The 24088-nt window shown below is 38.4% G+C and overlaps 2 protein-coding genes across 3 annotated transcripts; one reads left to right on the forward strand and one right to left on the reverse strand.

Annotated features, from left to right (window-relative positions):
* Window positions 1-7952: 7952 nt before the first annotated feature.
* On the reverse strand, window positions 7953-17339 carry calca (calcitonin/calcitonin-related polypeptide, alpha). The gene is made up of 5 exons (XM_051380266.1): window positions 17096-17339; window positions 10805-10896; window positions 10367-10498; window positions 8879-9060; window positions 7953-8421 (listed from the first exon to the last, which is right to left on the reverse strand). The coding sequence occupies exons 2-4, from the start codon at window positions 10888-10890 to the stop codon at window positions 8898-8900; spliced, it is 381 nt and encodes a 126-aa protein (XP_051236226.1). The 5' UTR covers window positions 10891-10896; window positions 17096-17339; the 3' UTR covers window positions 7953-8421; window positions 8879-8897.
* On the forward strand, window positions 16062-23391 carry LOC127352109 (vitamin D 25-hydroxylase). Of its 2 annotated transcripts, XM_051380265.1 has the most exons (6): window positions 16062-16165; window positions 19413-19601; window positions 20190-20331; window positions 20438-21070; window positions 21218-21547; window positions 22348-23391. In XM_051380265.1, the coding sequence occupies exons 3-6, from the start codon at window positions 20316-20318 to the stop codon at window positions 22560-22562; spliced, it is 1194 nt and encodes a 397-aa protein (XP_051236225.1). In that variant the 5' UTR covers window positions 16062-16165; window positions 19413-19601; window positions 20190-20315; the 3' UTR covers window positions 22563-23391. The 2 variants fall into 2 exon arrangements, with proteins under 2 accessions (XP_051236225.1, XP_051236224.1); XM_051380264.1 differs by lacking the exon at window positions 16062-16165 and having other exon boundaries at window positions 19254-19601.
* Window positions 23392-24088: the final 697 nt, after the last annotated feature.

Here is a 24088-nt window from a genome sequence, read left to right on the forward strand (position 1 = left end):
TGTATTATCTCAGTATTAGCCTTGAGGTAAGAGAATTATGTTTATGTTCAAAGGGTTTCTGGTATGAGCGTATCGGTCGATGGTCAATAATCAGTGTCAATCCATTACATAAAGAGTCATCAAAAGTCATTTTGCCACTTCACCAATTTATTCCCAGCACCATAACAGAGCAGAGAAACCATCCCTCCCTTGGCTGGTGGACATACAGGTGGTTGGAAACTTCACGTTTCCAACAACAATTACCAACATACCTAACTTTACTTAAGAGAATAAAAAATAAGTAGAAAAAATATTCTTCTGACCAATGCCATTTGCCATGATTGCCACTTTCTGTGTTTGAACAGAGTTTCGTTGACTTTTAGACGTGTCACTGACTACATTTTTGTCACTGAACCAACTCAAACCAGCCTATTTGCATTCACACAAACCATCTAAAAGATATATTTATGGTCTTATCCAATTAAGTTAATTGAAAGCGAGTCACACAACTATTGTTGATTACTTTTTCTTGCTTACTGATACACCATGTACCGAAAACTACCTGAAACTGCATATTGACACAAACAACAGGCCCTATGTGTGCCATTCTCCAAGTTATAACTTGCAGCAAGTCTGTCAGCGCACACACACAAAGAAAAATATATAATAACTAAATGATGCAAAGTGAGTGTATATTTTGAAAGAATCCTGATATCCAAAATGTGTTAATATTCTCGATCAAATATTTTGTACAAAGGTCTATAAAACACTAAATACCTTAATTTGATTAGTACTGTTCTGTATGAAAGCAATTGGAAACTGCAAATAAATTATTTCACAAGATATCTGCCTCTTCCATGCAATAGAGTATTAACCTTCACTGTGCTGGCAGCTCAACCTCTTAAATTTTGCTCCATGTCAATTAGTATTGATGACCATTATCACTAAAGGCTGGTTCACACTGCATACCTGAGCAGCACGTGTGCATGGTTGAACATCTTGCTTTTTTTTGCGGCTGCAGCATCACTTCACTAGAGTAGAGGTCTCACCTATATTTTCTTTAAACCGTTGACAGTGCAAAGGGTCTGTTCATAGTCATATCAACATTATAGTAGCAGCATATAAACCTTTCACTATAGTTTCAATGTCTATATGTGTAGAATATGTCACAGACATCGAAAAAAATATTAATGTATGTTTTAATGTCAATGTTTCAGATTAAAAGCTCTCTGGCGTTTCTGTGGACAGAATCCATTCACATGTTAACAAGGCTTTTATTGTATGGTTTTTATCAAAGGCAAACTCAGTATAGAAAGATATTTCCACAGCAGCCGTGCAGCTGACACACTGTTGGTGTAAACAACGCAAATGTGCTAGACGCAACTGTTCAGCACGTAGCCGGCACATCAGGTAGGCAGTGTGAAGCAAGTGTAAGAATCCCTCATGCAACTGAAGCCCAGCACTTCTTTGATGTTTGCACCACACATATTTAGCCACATGGTGGCATTGCAGTGCAAAGACAAGTATTATACATACAGTGCTGCTTTTAAAGTATATGAACCTCCTGAGCATTTTGGAGTTTTCTATTGTTTTACCATTATTACTATTTATTAATCAGAACCAGTATTTTTTTGTTATATGAAAAAACATACACGCTTTTGACGAAATGTAGTAAAAATCTAAATGATAAATATGTTTTGTAAACTTTGGTAGGGGCAAAAGTTAGTGAACTCTGAGCTGCATTGCTTATAACAAGCAGGTAAATACAATCCGGTGGCACAAAATTATCGCATAAAGTGAACCCATACAGGTCATCATGCCGAGAGTAGACCTGCACAGTTAACTGAAATATTATCAAAAGTGTCATATCTAAGGTAAAATGTGTGACAAAACAGCATTATAGTAAAGTACTATAGTGCTGCAGTGATGCCCTGGCCTACAAATCTTGTTTTTCAGACATTCCTACAATAATTGTGAATCATATCACAATATCTGTCAAAATAACTGCAATATGATGTTTTGCCATATTGTGCAGCCCCAGCTGATTGCAACCCTTCACAAACTTTTGAGAAGCACTGTATGTAGCATGTATTTGGACATACATTGCCCCAGGTTAAAAAACTGCCAGTTTAACATCTGTCAATGCACATTAGGCCAAGAGGAGAGATGCCCTAATTGCATTTAGTGTGATGTCAAATCATCAACTGGTGTTAAATGCTTTATGGGATGCAAATGAACAATAAATAAGATGGTGAAATTCACTTCAGTTCTGACTCCACAAATACTAAATAAGTAACACATTAGAAGAAATGATATGTAAACATTTAAAGTCTAGCCATTTCAAAATGTGTAGTGATGATAGGAAGGGATAGCACATTTGGTCGCTAAAAGGTTAGAAACAAAAAGGTATCTGGTTTGATCGTCGGAGTGGTAGAATGAATCTGGGTGAAGAAAGTGAAAGTGTGGAGCATGTCTCTTCCTCATTACCACCACTGATGATGTACCCTTTAAACAAGCCACTTAACCCGCAGCTCCTCTAGTGGGGATGCTTTGTGACAATCGAGTGGGCAGTGGGTATCTTCCAGGAGGTAAATGTTGGTAAGTGTGCGCCCTCTTCAAGTTCTGCTTCGAGGCCAGCAGGAAAAAGCCATTCTAAAAGACTGCAGGTTATGAGATGTGTCATTGATTTTTGTTTTTGCATCAACTGCAGCTGACAAAGTCTTGAAGGTCAAATTTAACACAATTTATTATAACTGCTGTAAAGAAGGACCTTGTACATCTTTTGTCTTTTTAATTTATCATATGAGACAAGTGGTGCTTTATAGAGCTAGGCTGTATATTAACATTTCAGATGTATAAATAAAAAACAAACACCGCATAAGCAAAGGTCAGTATCTAATATAAACATGCATTGGACAGGACTTTCTCTCCTGTGATGGAAGCTGCAACTTCTCTACTGTTGCATATGTACAGAAAAGAGGAGTATCAAACAACCAGTTGGCACGCACAAAATGTCTGTGATCTAGTGCTGCACAAAAAAGTAAGACATTGCCACTCTAACTGGCTCACAGTTTGTCATCCAGATGGTGATGAGGCGAAAGTGACAGATGCTCATCCCCAGACACTCAAGAGATCTGGCATCTCGAACAGCTCCTCCGAGGCTGTGAACTAACTCCAACACCGTCTCCCATCTTCTTCATTAGCTCTGTTTGGGAGTGTGCACATGGCTGCTCACATCCAAGAGTAGCCCCATTGTCCTCTGTCTAATCAACTGAGATACGTGTTGTTGGTCAACCCTCGGGAGAGAAGAGTTTTACATTTTAGACACATCCTTCTTTTGAACTTGTTTAAACCACCGCAGCCACGTCCAAGTTTGTTTTTCAATATTTAGAACATCTTTTAAACTGCATATTTAAAAAAAAATATTTTAAAGTATCTGCTGGCTTTTACAGTATTTACTTTCTATCAAGCACTGGCAATCACACAGCAATGGGAGAATTTAAGTAGTTGTTTTGCTTCTGTAGTTAACTGTTATTAAATAAGTCTCTTGGTTAGGCTTCAAACTTTTTCTTTTTTTGAAGATCAAATTGGATAAGAAAGGAAAGTGTAACCAAGGTCTGAGACCAGATTACTATCAAGGATCCTGCGTTGACATGACGTGTGTCTTAGCTCGCTGGCGTTCAACTACATGTTTATGTTTACTGGTAAATAAAAGGTGTGATAAGTAATTCTAGGTAAAGTATACTATTATTATTATTATTATTATTATTATTATAATCCAATATCCATGTCCTCGCTGTCTGCTAGCTTTCTGCTGTGTGCAATGAAAACAGTCTGTTGGATGTACGCAGCGCTAGCTTTGTAAATGGGAAACAAACAAAGTGTATTTCTGTTGTTGTGATGTTAGCAATAGTAGCAGGAGCCTCGTGAGCATCGATGTCTGGAGCCGGTGCGCTGGCTCTGGGAAACTCGACTCTGCATGTAAGCTGTGCAGTTTGCAAACCCACAACATAGCTAACATTAGCTGTCACCTTCAACGGACCAGTGTGTAGGCTTTAGTTGCATCTAGTGTTGTAGTTGCAGATTGCAACTCGCTCGCTTCCAAGCGTGAAGGATAAATGTTACACACTGGATCAAGAGTCCTGAGTTTGTCTAGACGACACACCTAACATGTAACATTTATGTGTCCCACCTTATTCGACAGCCCATCTTACAGTTTCTCCGTATAGTTGTCAACATCTGATTCAAATTATTTAGTGTTCAGAAACAAAATAAAAAGCATATTCACTAGAGAGACACTGAATGGAGTCAAACAACTGGTAGTACAAGCACGTCAATTAGGAAAGACGAGCAGCCATGAAGCTCAAGGTCTGTTACACAGGAACTCTGGAGAAATAGTGACAATACTCAAGGGGGCTGTTAGGCCTATAACAAACGGTTCCTGGGGATATCCTTTGTTCTGCAGGAAAAGGTCAGACTAACTGTTGCTACAACAGAAGAATTGTAAAAGTGGAGGGCTCAATACCAGACATATGTTACTGAGAGAGAGCAAAACTCTGAACTTATTCAGGTTGTTTGCTGTTGATTATACACTTAAAATATGGCCAGAAACGGATAAAAATTCATTCTATCACACAGAGAATAACAGTCAAGTTATGCAATTCAAATGTTGGACAGACAAAGCAGTTTTCCTGGTTTCCAAAAAGAGACACATTTCAATGACGACTATCGAAGCTATCGTTTAGCTAGCATCTAATCTGTCCCTCAAACAAAAAGTTACAGTGGCTTGCATGTGTACATATATGTGTATGTGCTGGTTTTTTGGCCAATTAGGACAGATATATAAAATAAGAACAAACAACTTTGTATGGAAAGTATGAAGGACTTGCTCTATAAATTATACTTAGCAAAAGTCCAACTTCTTCCTGCATGCTAATCAACAAGATGGGGATCTTTGCATATTGTAATCAGAGTAATCAGAGAGTAATTCTGTCTAACACAGCAACACAAGTACCTCTGGACACCTTCATAGTCAACAGGTTGGAGGTCAGCTACATCAGCAGCGAACAACTCCAAGACATCAAGACCAGGGTAATGTCAGAATACGATACGACCACTGGTGGGATACAAAGTGCCACATACTGAAATCAGATGGTGCATTACCTGAATGTAAAACATGTGTATTTTATTTTTCTATGTATTCTTAGTTAAACTCTCTCTGATTTAGGGGGAAACACTTCTGACAACACTGAGGCTCAAAGCATGGATCCACTTATACTCCAATTTATATATTTTTTTAAATTTTTTGTTTTCCATGAGCTTAGAAGAAAATATTTTAAAGGGAAAAGGGGAATTGAACTTTAATTTGTTATAATAACCTATCTTACCAGTGTACACACACACACACACACACACACACCAAGACAGCAGTGCAAACATTCAGCATCATGTTGACAGCACAGTAATGCAGTGTTTTAAAACAACAACAACAACAACAACAACAACAAGTACTTACTTTAACCATCAGTCAGTCAGCTCAGGTGAACTCCTGGGCTCTGGTTATCCTACACCTCCTCTCTTCCTCTCTTCCTCTCTTCTTTGTGCTCCTCACCTCCTCTCCTCCTCTCTTCCCTCCTGTGTGTTACTGCAAGTGCGCCATTCTTCTGTTAGTTAATCTGTTGAGTTCAAGTTCGAGCTAATTTATCCATAGCCGCCACCTTTTAAAACCACGTTAAGCCTCTTATTATGTTCCTTTGTCCCATGAAGTAATGTCTCTCTGTGCCGGTGTTAACACATTTAGCGCTTACCAACTTAATGATGGTAGCTAGCTTAATTAAGCTAACAGCTAAGTGCCGTTTGCGGGATGCTACTGCATGCTAATGTCCTCCTTAAGAGCATCAGGTGCTGGTTGTGTTTTTGCTTTTCCACGTCCGTTTTTAGGGGAATTGACCAAATATTTCTGCCTGTTGGGCCATTTCTAACTTTTCACCACTGTTACAAGCTTAACCAAAAGCGATTAATTGGCCATTACTCTGTTTTCTTCTTCCTCAGCTGAGGCAACAACAGGGCTTGATTTTCTTTAATTGGTGCGACAGAGAGCCGAAGTCCCGCCCACTCTCCTACCTGGACTGTTAAAGGACAATTCCACCGATTTCACACAAAAACACCTGTTTTTACAGGTGTTTGGGAGTACTACTAGTCCGCCAGAGCAAATTAAACATCATGAGTATGGTTCCCAGGCTAGAGCACTACTGCATATCTAATATCTAATAATAAGACTGAATATGACAAATCAATCTGGGGGATGTGTGCTTATAAATACTGTCAATGGATGTGTGTTAAAAAGATGTTACCAGACCTGTTATCTTGAGTAAATGAGCTTTATCACCTCGAGTTCATCAACCCGTTATCACAAGAAAACAAAAGGATGTTTCCTGCATACATAGAAGATGTATTATAGATGTAGCTTTGTTTCAACATAATGGACAATGCATGAAGGAATGATATGCAGTGTGCCAGTTAATAGTCATTTTTATAGTGACCAAACTAAGGCACAAGCTGGATATTTTAGAGATCGTTGAGCTCATTTAATAAATGTCAATCTTCTCCTGATGTAGTTTGTCAGTATTGCATCACATAATAGCTTAAATGAACTCTCAGATGTACATTGTGATAACAACTCTTTTCATGAAGAGTGTTATGAAGGTGATCTTGAAGGCTGAAATCAGGCGTGATCAAATGATGTAGGCACCTGGTTTTCACAAGGAAGATGAATGCACAGGATAAAAAAAGATCTCTGGTTCAGCTGAATTGTTTTTCAACTGTTCATTGTGAATCTAATGCTAAAGGAGTGCATTGCTTAATTGGTGTAGTGCCCTTTTATATATATATATATATATATACCTTTATTTTCCAGGAACATGGATTTGAACCTATGGCCGCTGCAGCAAGGATTCAGCTCTTCCAGGGCCCCCTGGTATAGTACTAGTTGAACTCAGTCTTCTCATAAAACATAGTTTTCATCAGGCTTTTTGAAATGCTGAATTGTGGGGTTGTCAGTTATTCTACAATAAATAGGTATGCTTATCTACTACTGTATACACATAGTAAATGCATGATTAATTATTTAATTAGCATTTACAGCAAAAAATGTGTGCACATAGGTAATGGGGTTGGGCAATGGATACCATGAGATGATATCACCAAAGACAACCATCAGAGAAATTGCCATATCATCTCTCCTGGAGTATTGGGCTATTGTTGGCACTTTTACAAATCAGCGAGCAGGCCCACTTTATGGCTATAGTCACATTTCTATACATTTTATAAAAATTGATTCATTGGGCATTTGGTGGATTAGCCAAAAACACATCTCAGTCTGGATAGTTTATCCACAAACAGCCCCTTAATAGATTTTCCATTAAAATTACTCTATCACAACATAGGGAATATAGGTTGTTATTTACTGTTTTGTTTTTTTTCATAACCTGCTTTTAAAAACTATTATTTAGCAGATGAAGATAGGGGGTAGATGACGGCATAAAAACTTTACTAGAAACCAAATTATGATGTGATTCTGCAGGAGAAGCTAAACATACCCCTCATTTAGGACACTTACTCTTGAGAGAGGCTGTATATCTAATGAAAAGGTAATAACTTAGTGTGACCACATGAGGGCAAAATCTGTTCAAATGTCAGTGAAACGCTTACTATTGTATCACATTAAAAATAGTATCCAATACCAGTTTCATAAATGTGTGATTAAAGAGATATTCTTTAATCATGTTTGGAGATGGTCATGTGTAGTGAATGCAATGTGAATGTAATATATAACATTGTTGATTTTCAGAGTATACCTTTCATATCACATTATTGTGCACCTTTTTTAAATGTATCTATAGTGCTGCTGGAAAGCTCAGTATGGTTTGCAGTGCATCACACAATCAAACAAAAACACAGTAAGACATGAAAGCCAATGTATCTAAAATACAATTTATTCCTGCTTTCAATTCACAATTATTACAATATTTAGAATCATAAGTACATTTTTCACACTTGCATTGTGCACTATAACGAAATGTAAGTGTTTTACATCAAGGCACAAGACAGCCACAATTGTCGGTTTTGTTGGTTGTGCAGACGTACAGTATAAGACTTCCAGTTTGACACACTGTACTGCAGACACAGGTCAGAAGTGCAGTTGAGCTACAGGCCAAGACAGAAAAAAAATCCATTCTCATCCCTCTTTGCAAAATGTTTCCATGATGACGGTGACGCTAGTTATTTCTAGTTTTTAAGCACAGACTAACAATGAATACTGACAACTTTCTGGTGGTGGTCTGAAAACAAGAGATCTGTCAATGTTTGTGTAGAATATATGCTCTCGAAGTGTTTGTAGATAGACGATGATGAAGTTTTGTCACTCAAAGGAGGCACTTGTTCCTAGAGAGCCAAAGAGAGGGAAAAAAACAAAAACAATATGGGTAGAAAGGGACATGGAGAGCAAATTTCCTTAGAACTGCTGGGTCTACCAGGATGTCCAGTATGTAACTTATACAACTGTGATGTAGAAACTGTGTATATGCCAGTGCACATACACTGAGAATGGATTTGAGAAGTAGGAGACATCTTGTAAAGTAAAAAAACATATTAAAAAATGTAAAAAAAAAAGAAAGAAATGCATATTCATACATTTATGAATTCTAATGAGTTAGAAGGAGATGCATTTTTAGGCATTAAAAAAAACAAACAATATATATAGCAGACACACATTATAGTTTCGGTATACATGCATGTCATATACATGTCTGGATGGGGTCTCTCTTGTTCTTTATCTACAGTATAAGCTTCAATTAGTCCAGCAATAATACTCATGTGAAAGTACTGAGTGCTTACTTACCTTGTATCTGCTCTGGTGCTCACACAGGGCTGTGCCGCTTCCGTCTGCCAAACGCCTGGGCACCCACGTTGGTGGGAACAAAGTTGCTGTGTCCCAGTCCTCCTGACCGGCTCAGGAAGTCAGCCAAGCGGTGGGTTACACAGGTGGCTGTGTTGCATGCCCGCTTCTGTGCTGTTGCATTACTTGTAAGAATGGAAAACATAGTGAAACACAGTTTATTATGAGGCTCAAGATCAGAACAGACATTTATGAGACAGACTTTGAACAATATTGTCTAGCATTATCAACAACAAATGAAATACAATGGGGAAATACGTAGGGCAACATATTCCAGTAATTGTGTGTGCATTATAGACAGCCATGCTTACCCTTTTCTTCTTTAATATTATGTTTGTAATCTTGAATGAATGAACAGCTTACATGTAAAATATGAATTTATTATAAGGGAAACACAATTACTACAAAGAGAAAAGTAATTAAACAGTAGAGAGGTTTTTATCTGTTCTTATTTTTTTAGTAACGCAATTTTTGTAGCTGTTCGTAAGTTCATAAATCTAATGTCAGTGAAAAGCTAAAGCAAGGATGTTTCCTTGAAGTTATTCAGACAAATATGTTCCACATGCATCAGCAGTCTTGGTAATGGATAGAGCTGGATGAACAAGCAAACATGAACTCAGACAGACAACTAGATGGGCTAAAAACTGAAAGTTTTAATTGTATGAGTTTCCGTAGTTATCATATTGCTCAGATAGACTTCGCTTCTTGCCAGGCGTCCCTGCTCCCACGTCGGTGCGGGGATAGGTATGTAGTTTGTGAATATCCTGGGAGAGTTTGCCCAGGACACACGTGCTTAAGCCGGTGCAGCGCTTAGACATGGGTCTATCCAAGCTGTTAGAGACAGAGACAAACATGCAGAAACAGGCTTATAATAACCGTAGCATGCAGATAATTATTAATAATTACATGCATGATGTTTTTCTGAAATGTCATGCATTTACAGAAAAGGTTGTGTTAAATTAGCATTTCAAATGCATGCTGACAGGCATATTAAGATAATATTGTTATTGAGTTGTCATGCTATTGTTAAGTTTTATTTTCTGTCATGCATGTTTTCTCACGTTCTTCGACATCATGCTTTCTAAAGTTTTCTGACCAAAGACACTCCCTTGCAGGCATATCACATCATATGTGCATGAATGGATGAGTTAATGCACAACTGCAGTGCATGCATGAATTTCACTATATACCTTGATAATTAATAAACACCAAAGTTCAAGCTGTGGGACTTATAAACAAAAGTGTGTTATATCTTCTTTAACTGATAGACAGACAGACAGACAGACAGACAGACAGATAGACAGATAGATAGATAGATAGATAGATAGATAGATAGATAGATAGATAGATAGATAGATAGATAGATAGATAGATAGATAGATACTTGAAAATTGTCATTATTACAATGAACTAATACTAAGAAAGCCATACCTGTTTCCATCAGCTGCTTGATGGTCTTGCTCATCTGAAGATATCTGCATGAACTCCTTGATAGCTCTGAGTAACCTTTGCGCATCATCGTTCGACAGTGTAACTCCATCTGACATGGACTCCTTACTAGTTCTGAAAATACACATTTAATTAGAATTACAATGGTTCTCTCTGGTTCTACCACAACATTGGTTTTAAAAACCAACATAAACACAACAGTAAGAGAAGCAAGGCAAACTTAACACAATCTGATTAAATTGTTCCTTTTAAAATCTAACAGGAAGGTAAACTTCATTTTTATATTAATTGGTGGTGAAGGTCTTAACATGCAAGTGCCTGGTTTAAAGTAGAAATAACCTTAACACATATAAAATGTCAGATACAATCATATTTTTACAAAATATATTTTATACTTTTAGGAATAATAACAACTCTTACCTGGATGGAGCTGCCTGTGAGACATACATCTGACAAATGATCAGCGCGTAGGCAAGAAGGAGAGTCGAGAGTTTCAGCATTATCATGATTCCCTGTGGAAAATGCATACAATATTAAACAAGGCAATACAAAAAAAAAAGTTTTTAAAGGGCATTATGTGTGACCTTTGTCCACACATTATATGTCAACTATAAATAACTAAATATATAAACTATAAAAAATATATTTTATGGACTTTCTCATCTACTGCATACATTCAAAACTATGTGAATCCTTTCTCTCCCTCTCTCTCTCTCTCTCTCTCTCTCTCTCTCTCTCTCTCTCTCTCTCTCTCTCTCACTCTTTCTCTTTCTCTCACTCTCTCTTTCTCTCTCACACCCTCACTGTTAGAGCAGCTGAACTTGCAGAGGAAGATAGAAGAGTTATTGGTGATATACTGACACAGCAGCTCTGTCCATTAGCAGATTTAGCTTCAGTCTATCATAGATAGTATAACGTCACCAAACCAGCAAAGCAACCCGTATACACCAGTATAGTTGGCTACCCAGTCGACTCCGTCCTCACCTTCCCCAAAACCCACATCATCAAATCTGATATTTAACACTAACAGCATCATTTCCATCAACTAAAAAAGCAGTCTTTTATCTATACTCACCGTATGATATTAGGTCTTCTGATAATGAAGAATGAAATGATAGACTCACTTGTGAATCTGCTGAACGCTCCACACAGTACAGGGTTTTATATATATACCCCAAGGATTTCTATATTAGTAGTCTATAGTCTATTGGCCAATCAAACGTTTTCCCTCAAACTAGTGCCAAATCAGAAGTCCTACGTCACTTACAGCGAGCCAATAAAAGAGCTTGTACACAAATTACATCAAAGAATGTGTTTAATTCACAAAAAGCGACTGAATTAGTTGGTAGTGAAGTAAATCTTTAAGCAGGGTAAGTGTGACTAACAATAAAAAATTTCAATATATAAAAATCTCAGTGTCTCATGTTCTTGAGAACTAATATGGTATAGTATGTGCATGTGGACCCACCTAATGTACATTCCCTGATATTACAGGACATATAATTATGATAGTCAGATGATTCAAACATAGTTCATCCGTGCTTCTGTTAACATATGTCAAGATAATTTTTAATGTGGTGCCATTTCATCTTTAAGTGGCTAAGATGAACAGGGCTGCTGCCAGTGAGAGGCATGGGTTCCTAATATCTACTTTTAGTCACAGAGCAGATGAAGAAACAAGATTTCATCCCATTAATTAAGACAGTACATGTTAACAAGTGAGTCGTATTTCATTAGATTAAATAGTACCAGTTAGCAATGAGTTAAAATTGAAAAAGAAAAAGTAGTTCAAAAAGTAAATTTAATAAGGTTTCCCCAAAACAGTCTGTTGCACTCACTTATTTAATATGTTTAAGAAGTTTAAATTGTTTAAAAGTTTCTGTGTGGCAATAGGAACGGTGTCAAAAGCCAAGTGAAGACAAAGTTCTCATTAAGGAAAAAGCTGTTCTGACACACCACAGAAATGAGTAAAATAACACCAAAATACAGCCTAAAAAATCCAGAACTGAATCAACAACACTGTGGCACTGTAATGCTCATCAATAATCCATGTACAGCCAAATAATATACAGGTCCAATTGTACCCGGCTGCTCCCTCACATGTTTCAATATAATATTGCCCCATTAAACACTGCTGAACAATTTAGTAAATACCAATAAATTATTTTGTCTTCAACTTCAATCTAAAGATCAGATCACTGAAACTTACATGTGAATAGCATCACAGTGAGCTCTCCCTGTACATAAACTAAACCTTCCCACACAATTTAGCAGTGTACATCCGGTTTCTCCGATCTAATTACAGGGCAGTTGGTCTCTGGCCATCTTCTAATTCCCCTTATGTAACAATATTGAATGATGCATTACAAAGCATCCTGCCTCCCAGTTATGTTTTGCATCACAAGGAAACTCGTTAGTGTGGATGAGCCCTTTGGTGCTACTGAGCAGACCTGCGGGCTGCATACCACAGGCAATAAATTAATAAATAATAATAATAAAGTCTTTAAAAGCTTCATGATATATATGTATGTCATGTGATATCAGAAAATGCTCATGGAGAACAAAAGACTTGGACTAAAATATACACACATAATGACTCGTGTTAATTGTCTTGATCTAATTCAAGTACCTTCTAAAACAGAAATTTACATTTATATTACAGATATTTCAGATGTGAGTGTCAACAATCTTTCTTACAATGTCCAAAATGTATTAAAGCTAAGGGTCAACAGAACCACGTCTAACCCAGATAAGAAGGATGTCTCTTCCTCCATGACTAGTGCCACATTTAACAAGTCAAAATCCACTTGTCTGTGTAAAAGTAACTACTCAGTACTGTTTTGGACTCAAGCTGCTCCCAGGCTTTGATTCACCACTGCCTGCTCTGACCAGGGACATCAGCTGAGACACAGAAATTACATTCCAAGGGGGAAAGTGTATTGTCAAGAATGCAATTAGCTCACGCTGTTCACATCCCCTAATGTTAGGCATGAATTGGCCTGGAAAATTAATTACAACACAGGAGAGCATTCATGACAGAGGGGGCAGCGTTATGCTCACTGCAGTGCTCATCAGTGACAGTCTCAGCTAAGTCAGTGTGAATGTGTCTTCTTCCAAAGAGAAGCAGCACCATTCTTGGCTGGGACACTGCTAAAAAAAAAAAAAAACCCAAAGAAAATATAATTCAAGGTCTCTCATCAACACCTTGCATTATTCGAATAGGCAGCAAAAGTTGATAACCGGCTGGAATGAACTCACAGTGCAGTAATGTTTAAGTTATGACTATTGAGGAAAGAAAAAATTCCCCTTTTGAGGCTTGATTGAACAGAGGCAATTAGCACAGAAGGGACCTTAAATATGTCTTGACATAGTAAGCAATTATCGAGTCAGTTGGAAATAAAAAAAATCGTAGACAGTGCTTTAATAAGAGAGGAAGAGAATCCCAGAAAATTTGTAGTAAGAGAGAAAGTAAAGGCCTCTTTTTTGTGACACTTTTTACAAGTTTTTTTTACATTTTAAAATTGTGTTTGGGAAAAGAAGTTGTCTAAGGCAGAAACGCAAGTCCAGTTTCACGCAAAACTGAGTACCAAAATAGCACCGTGCTACCTGATCTACAGGAATGCCTCACCACTCAACTCCCACAAGCAGATTCATGAGCCATCTCTCGCTTCCTACTCATCTCCGTTGAGGGTTGCACATGTGCTTTACCAATCAAGCACTGGTGAGAAAATGGCAGTGGGTAAATACAAAGTTTATGAGCTGAGCATTTCAGTTATCCTAGAAAACAGGAGTTAAGTTGGGTTTCATTATCTGAGCAAAACTTTGTATTTAATGTAATTTGTTTCTGATTCATTTATTTAAAGCAGCTACAAGGAACTTTTATTTTGTATTGATTCTGGTGGCCCCTGTGGACAAAAGCGGTAGTGTTTCCACCACCTTGTATCATTGATTTTGAGGAGAATCCGACTAAATTGGTGGCAGGCATTAAATTGACTCAACCAGTTTCAAAACCAGTTAAAAACGTGAAGTATTGTATGTTTAAATAAATATTAAACATGACAATTAATTAAGTCTTTATATTTAGTGACTGCTAATAAATAAAACATGTTTTATAGGGGCATGTAAAACTTAGGGCAAGTAGGTTTCTGACCCGTCAAACCCTGTTAAGTTAGAACATAATAGAATAGAATCAACTTTACCATCACATATACAATCATACACAGTACAACACACAGTGACAGTTATCCTCTGCATTTAACCTATCCTAAGGACTAGGAGCAGTGATCAGCCACTGTACAGCACCCAGGGACCAACTCCAGATCTAAGCCATTGCCTACGGGCACTGACTGGAGAAATTGACCTAATATACATGTTTTGATAAGATTAAGAGCCCCCCTCAAAAAATCTACATGGTGATAGACACAAACAGTAGGATAGAAGTTTCGGGGCTAAGTAATTTGGTTCAGTCTTAAAGGATTAAGTGTGAAAATAAAGCAATTGTCTAAATGACCTCTGAACTTACATTAGAATTGGTCAAAAAAAGGAGAAATGATGACAGTTGACAATACAGGGCAATGATGAGAACAAACAGCAATGTAGGGCAACTGTGTGGAAAACCCCTAATGGATGTAAAGTGCCTGAAAACCGTTTACTGATTGGTTTCTGGCTTCAAAAAGAACATAAAATTACCATTGAGGCTCATGGAATTATAAACGTGAAGTGAAGTATCCATTAGCAAAGGGACTTACACCTGCTGCTCTCCATTAGAAAGCTAACCTAACCTTACCTAACATTTAAACACCTGGCCAGTAGTTGCAGAGGGATTACACAACCTCTTGATATTCGTGCCGCTGTCATTATGTTGTTAGGAAAAAGAGGTTCTGGCCAGCATTAGTATTACCAGGGAAGGTCGGTAATTAAATTTTCCCCATCCACTTGATAATTCCAGTCATCCGGATGGTAAATAATTTACTGTAGAACCGCAGTAGTCAAGGGACCCACCCAATCGAACATGCCACATGTGCCCTATAGTGAAACAGGAAGAACACTCTTCCGATGGCCTCATAATGTAAAGACTGATGCTGTTCTAGCACACAACTGCGTCAAATCCCATACATTGATCAGGACAGGAATAAAATTACCCCAGAATAGGGTTGAGCAATATAACTATAAGGCAATATAGACTTTTTCCATACCATTTGTATGGTGGTAGCTATTCCTTTAATATCTTTGGTAGTGTTGGGCCATTGTGCATAATGTTGCAAAAACAAATAAATTATATGATTTTTGCATCAATGTGATGAAATACCTTATTTTTTCAGGTAATTAATTTTCTTGATTAGCCTGGCAGATTTCTGCCTGGATGTTTAATGTATTGATACTTTCTCAGTTAGATGGTACTGCAGCTATATTGTGGTTCTTCCATTTTCTTCCACTCATCTGGGGCCGGGTTGCAGTGGCAGCAGGCTTAGCAAAATAGTCCAGATGTCTCTCTCTCCAGCAACTTTTTCCAGCTCCTTCTAAGGGGGTCCCGAGGCACTCCCAAACCAGATGAGTAATATAATCTCTTCATCTTGTTCTCGGTCTACCCCGGAGTCTCCTACCAGAAAACCTACAAAGTAGGGCACCCAAGAGGTAAAATGCCAAAATCACCTCTACAGGCTCTTTTCGACATGAAGGAACAGCAGGTCTACCCCATGATGACATCGTCAGGGTTATTTTCAAAATTTTGGAAAGCTCCCTCCAGAACCACAGAAGACATTATACAACTTTTTTCACAGGGTGAGTAGAACGACTCAAGACAAGTAAACTTCATGTGTAAGTGAGTTCTCTTTAAGAAAGTGAAAATATAATGTATATGTATATTTAAGTACATGTCAATCCATATTGCTAACTCCTACCACTGGATAGACCTGATAATATTTATGCCCTCCAGTGAAAACTAATGTCATTATAAGGCTTTCAGCTGTTTCAACTGGGAAAAACATTTCTGTCCTTATGTTACACTTGTGTATCCTTGACATTCTCTGTTGATTTACAGAACAAATGTGTTAAACTCTTCTTTAAAATTGCCTCTTAAAGGACTAGTGTGTAACATTTATATCAATCTATTGGCAGAAATGGCATATAATATGCATAACTAGGTTTTCATTAGTGTGTAATCACTGAGTAGAAGAACTGTTATGTTTTTTGTGACCTCAGAACGGCCACATTTCTACAGTAGCCCAGAAGGGATAAACCAAACATTGGCTCTAGATAGGGACACTTGAATTTGCATTTTGCGGCCACCATAGTTTGCAATCTGCAACTACACCATTAAAATCATTACACCACACTGGACCTTTATTAGCAGCCATGATTATATCAAATATTTTTGATGCTGCTCTTAACTCCTAACTCTGCTTCTGTTTTTTGTGAATCATCACAGTTGCAAAATATGGTCCATGTTAACCACCTGGACACACTTGTCGCTGGTGTTTTGATTAACCCAACCAGTAACAAGATAATGCAACAGTGAGAACATTTTTATTTGATTAAATCTGACAGATGTGTTTAACGCTTCCAGAATACTGCTTCCCTTTGAGTTCGTGGAGCTGGCAGGAAGCAAAGAAATAATTTGCAAGAATGTCCTCATTATGTAGCCCTAACAAATCTGAATGATTGGGAGAGGTCTGTAGAGGCCATTTGAGGCATCTAAGAAAAACAGCTTACCAGCTGCCCCAGCAGGAAGGAACGTCTAGATAAACAACTTCATGTCTAATGAGGAGTCAGTCATGATGAACTGATCACACAGCAAAGTGGAGAGCATGGTTTTACAAAAGTGGAAACTGTTTGTAGTTTAAAACCCTATTAATATTTACCTAGGTTAACCCCTTCAAGCTCTTTCCATTCTGCACTTCTAGATCATAGGAAAATTGCAGGTAAAAAGGGATAATTTGAAAGATTTTGTCAAGTGTGTGTTTACTGATTTGTGTGATTTTTTTTTTTGCTATAAAACAAGCACTTTCCTACAGTCTCATACGTGCATTAAAAATTGATAAAACATCCATATACACGCTCTGTCTGGACGCGTTCAGGTTTTAGCCGACAAGCTTGAAAAATCTCACACTATGCAAGATTGGAATGCGGTCCATGCCTTAACCTTTAACCTCTGAATTTGAAGCAAGGCCTAACCTTTAACATACGGAGGGGAAGGAACCTACAGCAGCTTACTGGGGCAAAGTTTATTTGCTTAAAAACAAAACAGGGTAACACAAAAATGTGCTTCACCAGGACTTTTCAATTATCTCAGTGGATTCAATTGTTACACACAAAAGAGGCTCTATGATTTTTTTTTTTTTTGGTTGTTGAATTTGATGCATCCCTTTAGAAAATTTCAGTCTAAAAAAACAGTTCAGCGATCATTTTAAAAAATGTGTGTTTTTTACTCAGCTGATGTCAAGTAATAACTAGAAATTACATTAGAATACACAAGGCTGTATTGAAATATGATCAGTTTCAACCAAAGTTAGTTACTTTGACTACATAGATGAAACACAGTCATCACACATGACATGAGGGAGGGAATCTATTATTGGTAGCTTACCTAATGTTAGTTATGAATTCATGGTTTTAATATTCAACTTTTCAGAATTGGGGGTCCAGTTTTACCATGCATGCTGCTAGTTAGCTAGCATGCTGATATTCCATCTTCAGCAGTCATACCATGTAACTAAGTAAATCAGCTATCCCACCAACCACCAGCCCGAGAAGTCCTTACTGTTGTTTTTCCTCCCTCTCATTTCTTCTATATATTTCAATCTCTGCTCTGTCTTCTTCATTCAGAGTTAATTTTAGTTCTGACATCTTGATTTAGCCAATGGCATAATGCCCCAGCTTTGCTTCCCAGAAATACTAAACTCAAACATCAGAAAACTGTGTCAAGAGCTTATCCAAAAGCTTTTTTAGCCAGCTACCTAAAGAACATATTGAACTTTTGGGCCCAGAGTGCAATTTTTTGGCTATATATATAAAAATGTACATAGAAAATTGTGAAATGTTTATTTTTTATTTTTAGCGTCTTTAACTGTTACAAAGACTGGAAGAGAAATTAATCAGAACCCACTTCACTTTAATTTCATCCAGTAAAACTAAAAGAATAAAAGAAGCCTTGGTAGCTTACATCATAGGAAATACACTGATGTTGACTAAACAGCAATTGTTCCTTTGCTTTAACATGGAATTGAACTGGAACTGAATTGAAACTACCTCATAATGTTTAGTTTTATTCTTGGTAACCTTGGTTTACAGGCAGCAGCATTTAATATTCACTTAAAATACACAAAACCTGTTTTTGAGCCCAGATGTTCAACATTATATTCCATGTACCTCTCTACTAGGAAAGATGCTTCCAAACTGTGTGCACATGTGTTTATGGGTTAGGGTTAGATTTCCTTGAAACAATGGGTGTCTCATGTGCCCATCAGTTCAATCCACCTCAGTCTCCCCTACAATATGCAATATGATATATTAGATTTACCATATTTACATAATTGTTTGATGCCAATTTCTGTCTGTGCGTCAAAGCGCTGGTTCGCACGCTTGTTTGTGCCAAACAACATTTTTAACAGAAAAAGAGCAGAACATTTCTGCAATTTTAATGACTCAGCATTTTATTTTATTATTTTTTTTAAACAACTTTAATAAGGGGTTTGATGAACTGCAGCGTGATTTTTTTAGGGTCTGCTTCCACTTCTGTAGGTCCATTAAAAGCAGCCAAAAAAAAAAAAAAAAAAACTCAAGATAAATGATCCGGATTATTGATCAGGAGCAGAACAAAGTTCACCCACAGTTGACTCTGAGTGTCTGGCCAATCTTAGCTTTAGAGGCGGGGGATAGAAAATGTGCAAGATGATACATTACATATGTGCTTCAGTTACTCTGAGGAGAAGCCGAAGTCAGCCGAGGTAGTCTAGCAGGGAGGACAGATTTTTTGGAAAAGATGGTTTCAATTAAATCGCCTTCTCTGGTGTCGGTGTCCCGCGAACAGGCTCTGCTTAGTGTGGGCTGCTTGACTGTCGTCCTGCTCGCTTTCCTGTTGGTTCGCCAGCTCGTCAAGCAGAGACGACCCCCGGGCTTTCCTCCTGGTCCATCTCCCATCCCTGTGATAGGGAACATTCTGTCTCTAGCCACCGAGCCGCACGTCTTCCTCAAGACACAGAGTGAAGTTCATGGACAGGTAATGACTCGGACTCTGCAATGCTTTTCTTTTGAGTCAAAACTGAGTGATCTGCAGACTGTGCAGCGCATGACCCTAAGAGGTTTCAGGCTTTCATGACACACACACACATGCACACACACACATACACACTTGCACTCTCTCTCTCTGTCTCTCTCTCTCTTTCACACAAACACACACACACACACACACACACACACACACACACACACACACACACACTAGGAAGTAGAAGCGAACAAAAGAGACTCGCCCTAACATTTGGCGGTCTGCAGCGTTTGCTTGGAGGAGAATAACTGGCAAATCAGGGAAACATATAAGCCTCCTCCAAATGCATTCATACAAGGACACACATTTCCTGTTAGTGACTTGCACTTTTTAAAGTTTAACATAACTTAGGTGCAGAGCTGGATATCTCTTTAGATGGAGAGATTCCTTCAAACACTATCCAGTTCATGTTTAACTCATCCTTCTGCTGCAATGTGTCTGCAATCTCCTCATTCCTTGACTATAAGGCATTCTTTTGAATTAAACGTGTGCAGAGAACAAAAGGTGTCCAGTGCCCATGTTGCAATGTGTATCTTTCAGATTTTCAGTATTGACCTGGGAGGCATCTTGACCGTGGTATTAAATGGATACGACTGTGTCAGGGAATGCCTTTACCATCAGAGCGAGGTGTTTGCTGACCGCCCGTCGCTGCCTTTATTCAAAAAAATGACCAAAATGGGTGGTAAGATGCTGTGATAAGTTTGCAATGCATACTTTGCACAAGAGTGTCTGAATTAAATTGCATTTGAAATGATAAATGACTCATCTCTTCTGTTTTACATTCAAAGGACTTCTCAATTGCAAATATGGCAGAGGCTGGATTGAACACCGTAAACTGGCTTGCAACTCTTTCCGTTACTTCGGCAGTGGCCAGAGACAGTTCGAGAGGAAGATCTCAGAAGAGTGTATGTTCTTTGTCGATGCCATTGACGAACACAAAGGAAAGCCTTTCAATCCCAAACACCTAGTGACTAACGCTGTGTCCAACATCACCAACCTGATCATTTTTGGGCAGCGTTTTACTTATGACGACCGCAACTTCCAGCACATGATTGAGATTTTCAGTGAGAATGTAGAGCTAGCGGTGAGCGGCTGGGCCCTCCTCTACAATGCCTTCCCTTGGATTGAGTATGTGCCCTTTGGAAAACACCAGAAGCTGTTCCGCAATGCTGCTGAGGTGTATGACTTCCTACTGGAGGTTATAAATGGTTTTTCACAGGGCAGGGTGCCACATGTACCTCGCCACTATGTCGATGCCTATTTGGATGAGTTGGAGCAGAACGCAGGAGACCCCAGTTCCTCTTTTTCCTATGAGAACCTCATCTATTCAGTGGGTGAGCTCATAATTGCTGGCACAGAGACTACTACTAACACCCTGCGCTGGGCCATGCTGTACATGGCCCTCTACCCCAACATACAAGGTCAGTTATAGAACATTTTACTTCTAATATGACCCCAAGAGAGATTTGATGCGCATCTGTTTGTAGATGGAGTCTGCTCTAAATTGAATGGTTATGTAATGTTATGCATGAATAAATGCCTGATGGTGTCTGTTTTACCCTACAAAGAGAGGGTGCACAGGGAGATCGACAGCGTGCTGGCCAACGGGAGGGCGCCTACTTTGGAGGACAAACAGAAGATGCCGTATGTGGAGGCTGTCCTGCACGAGGTCCTTCGCTTCTGCAACATTGTCCCACTTGGTATTTTCCGTGCCACCTCCCAGGATGCAAATGTCAACGGGTACACAATTCCTAAAGGCACCATGGTGATCACGAACCTCTACTCAGTGCACTTTGATGAGAAGTACTGGAACGATCCAGGAGTTTTCTCACCACAGAGGTTTCTGGACAGCAATGGCAACTTTGTGAGGCGTGAGGCCTTCCTGCCGTTCTCTTTGGGTTAGTCTCTTCATGGTTCTCTTCAATTCCAACACTCTTGATCCAAATTATTATGGCTGTAGTCACTAACGAGTCACCGGTCAGTGGCTTTGTTCACAAACTGTTTCATAAATCATATTTAAAAATCTAGAGTATTCCCTGGATTACTTTAGGCTCTTAGATCAGTGAAAACATACTATTTATAGTATACAGAGACAGAGACCAGTGTCTCTGGTCAGTGGCAACCCCAGAATCAGATGCTGCCAAGCCATCAACAGAAACATAAAAGTGCTGTCTACTTCCCCCCTTAAATCACACTGTAAAAATAATCATGTAAATTAGATGATGATTGCTACACAAGGCCTGGTCAAACTCCTGGAGCACATAAAAGTATAAAACAGCACTTTCTGTTGCCAGTAGGTGGCCCTATGACTATGACTGAATATTGGCATGTAGATGTGTTCAGACCAGGTTATTGTTCTCTTTCGTTGAGAATATATAGATAACATTTTTGCTTTTCCATAGCCATGGAATTTAGTTTTTTTTAAATTAGATTTTCACAGTTAATTTGCCACACTGGTTACAGCATCCATACAATGTATAAATGTGCAATGTGCATTATCTCCTGTTCTCATATAGTCTTTGTTACAGGACATTCCCATTGTGTGTTTGTTTTTTTTACATTTCCAGCACTGACAATCCTCAGTTAAACCAATTTCTTTTTATATTCAAATGTCTTTGCTTGTATTTCTTAGGAATTAAATTAGCCAGATGTGCCTGTGCACATCAGAGCCTAAAACAAAGAATTTTCTCTTTTTCAGGGAGGCGTCAGTGTCTGGGCGAACAGCTGGCCAAGATGGAGATGTTCCTCTTTTTCACCACTTTGTTGCAGAGGTTTCATCTTCAATTCCCTCCAGGAACTGTTCCCACTGTCACTCCCAAACTGGGTATGACCTTACAGCCCAAACCTTACTCCATCTGTGCGGTCCGCAGGCAACAGAAAAGTCCCTCCTCAAACACTCCTTATGACAAGTAGGCAAGCAAGTATTTATTACAGCTTGTTTGAGCCAGAATTTTTATATTTTGCACATGTGATACACCACATGATACCGGTGCATAAAACTGTATTAGTTTGGATTGTTATGTCCAGTTCTGGTGCAGTACAGTTTTTCCAACGGTCTTTCAGTGGTAAAATAAGCTCTTTACATATGGACATGTGATCCAGTTTATTCAGTTAGTATCCAGTTTTGTACTGAGCAATATGCATGTTTGCACAATCCTTTTCAGCTGCAAGGGAGACAAAAGACTCTGCTCTGAAAGGACATCCTGGGAACACAAGTGTGCTAATGATTTAGCTCTCTGTAGCTCAGAGTTGCTCTGAGCCCAGACAATGAAATGTCTATGAACCTTGGTGCGGTAGCGATGGGTTAGGTATATGTCAATGATTCATAGTAAGTACACCTATGATGGTTCATAGCCCTGACTTCTCAGGACAGCTTCAGGTCACACAAATGACACCACTGAACTGTATGTGTAGGGGGAAAATTGGACTTTCCAAGAAAGTTCTGAACTCTGTGTATTGGAGCTGGACATGGGCCAAGATCCACATCATCTGGACTGACTCTGACCCCTTCTCCTGGGAAAGAGCTCCATGAAACATCTGTCTCTTGGAAAGCAAATGCAACCCTGGTAGATTTCTAGAAAAGTACTATGCAACACTGATTTCCGCTAAATGGTGCTCATCAGTACTGAGAATGTACTACATTTACATTCGAGGTTAACGTTTGTTTGTTTGTTTGTACCTTTTTTGCAATATTTGTAGTGTTAGGTTTTTTTGTGTATTCATAAAAGTCTTTGTAAAAAGATATTGAAAACTCGCCCTGTCTTTTTTTACCTACTGTTAAATTGCTAAAACCCACCTATGAAAGAAATCCTCATATACTACCCATATATTAAGATTATCCCCTAGATTACCTCATTCAATAATGAATTAATGAATGAATGAAGAATAATTTCAATAGGACATAGCCTAAAAATCATGAATTATTATAAATCCATAAACAGTTTGTTCATGTGAGTAAAAGGCAACTATGTTTCACCCCAGTTCTGAGCGTACCTCTCCTGTCTTTGCACTGCTTTGCTCTTAGCAGAGAAATGCATTGACATTACATTGTGTGCTCTATATACAGTGATTCATGATATGGTGAGCAGACAGTGTTTTCAGTTCTTTTAAGCAAACAATGCTTGATCCTGCATTCATTTTTTTTGTTTTTTCTGTCCACTTGGGGGCTGAGCATCAAGCAGTAAACACACTGACACAGAATCTTATGGGAGTTAACAAACACACTGGCCTATTCACAATTGAGCAGACACAGAAAACATCAATTTGGAGGCATGTTTCAGGTGACTTGGTGAATCTAAGTTTAATATTTATTCTCCTTTTAGCTCAATTTTCTTTCCTCTAACTCCCAAAATATTTAGCTCTTCAGCTGCTAAATGACTTTGTTCACTAGATAGTCGCTAATTTTGTCTGTCTGCCATTTAGTTAACTTTTTTGCTAAA

This window comes from Dicentrarchus labrax, unplaced genomic scaffold (assembly GCF_905237075.1).
Source record: "Dicentrarchus labrax unplaced genomic scaffold, dlabrax2021, whole genome shotgun sequence".
Classification (NCBI taxonomy): domain Eukaryota; kingdom Metazoa; phylum Chordata; class Actinopteri; family Moronidae; genus Dicentrarchus; species Dicentrarchus labrax.

What these genes read in the sequence shown, in the direction of transcription:
- calca (XM_051380266.1), bottom strand. Translation starts at nt 10,890, where the DNA reads ATGATAATGCTGAAACTCTCGACTCTCCTTCTTGCCTACGCGCTGATC. An exon ending in TCACAGGCAGCTCCATCCAG is followed by an intron (nt 10,499 to 10,804) that starts GTAAGAGTTGTT and finishes GTGTATTTTCAG; the next exon opens with AACTAGTAAGGAGTCCATGT. An exon ending in CAAGCAGCTGATGGAAACAG is followed by an intron (nt 9,061 to 10,366) that starts GTATGGCTTTCT and finishes CATTCTTACAAG; the next exon opens with TAATGCAACAGCACAGAAGC.
- LOC127352109 (XM_051380264.1), top strand. Translation starts at nt 19,365, where the DNA reads ATGGTTTCAATTAAATCGCCTTCTCTGGTGTCGGTGTCCCGCGAACAG. An exon ending in AAAAATGACCAAAATGGGTG is followed by an intron (nt 20,332 to 20,437) that starts GTAAGATGCTGT and finishes TTACATTCAAAG; the next exon opens with GACTTCTCAATTGCAAATAT. An exon ending in CCTCTACCCCAACATACAAG is followed by an intron (nt 21,071 to 21,217) that starts GTCAGTTATAGA and finishes TACCCTACAAAG; the next exon opens with AGAGGGTGCACAGGGAGATC.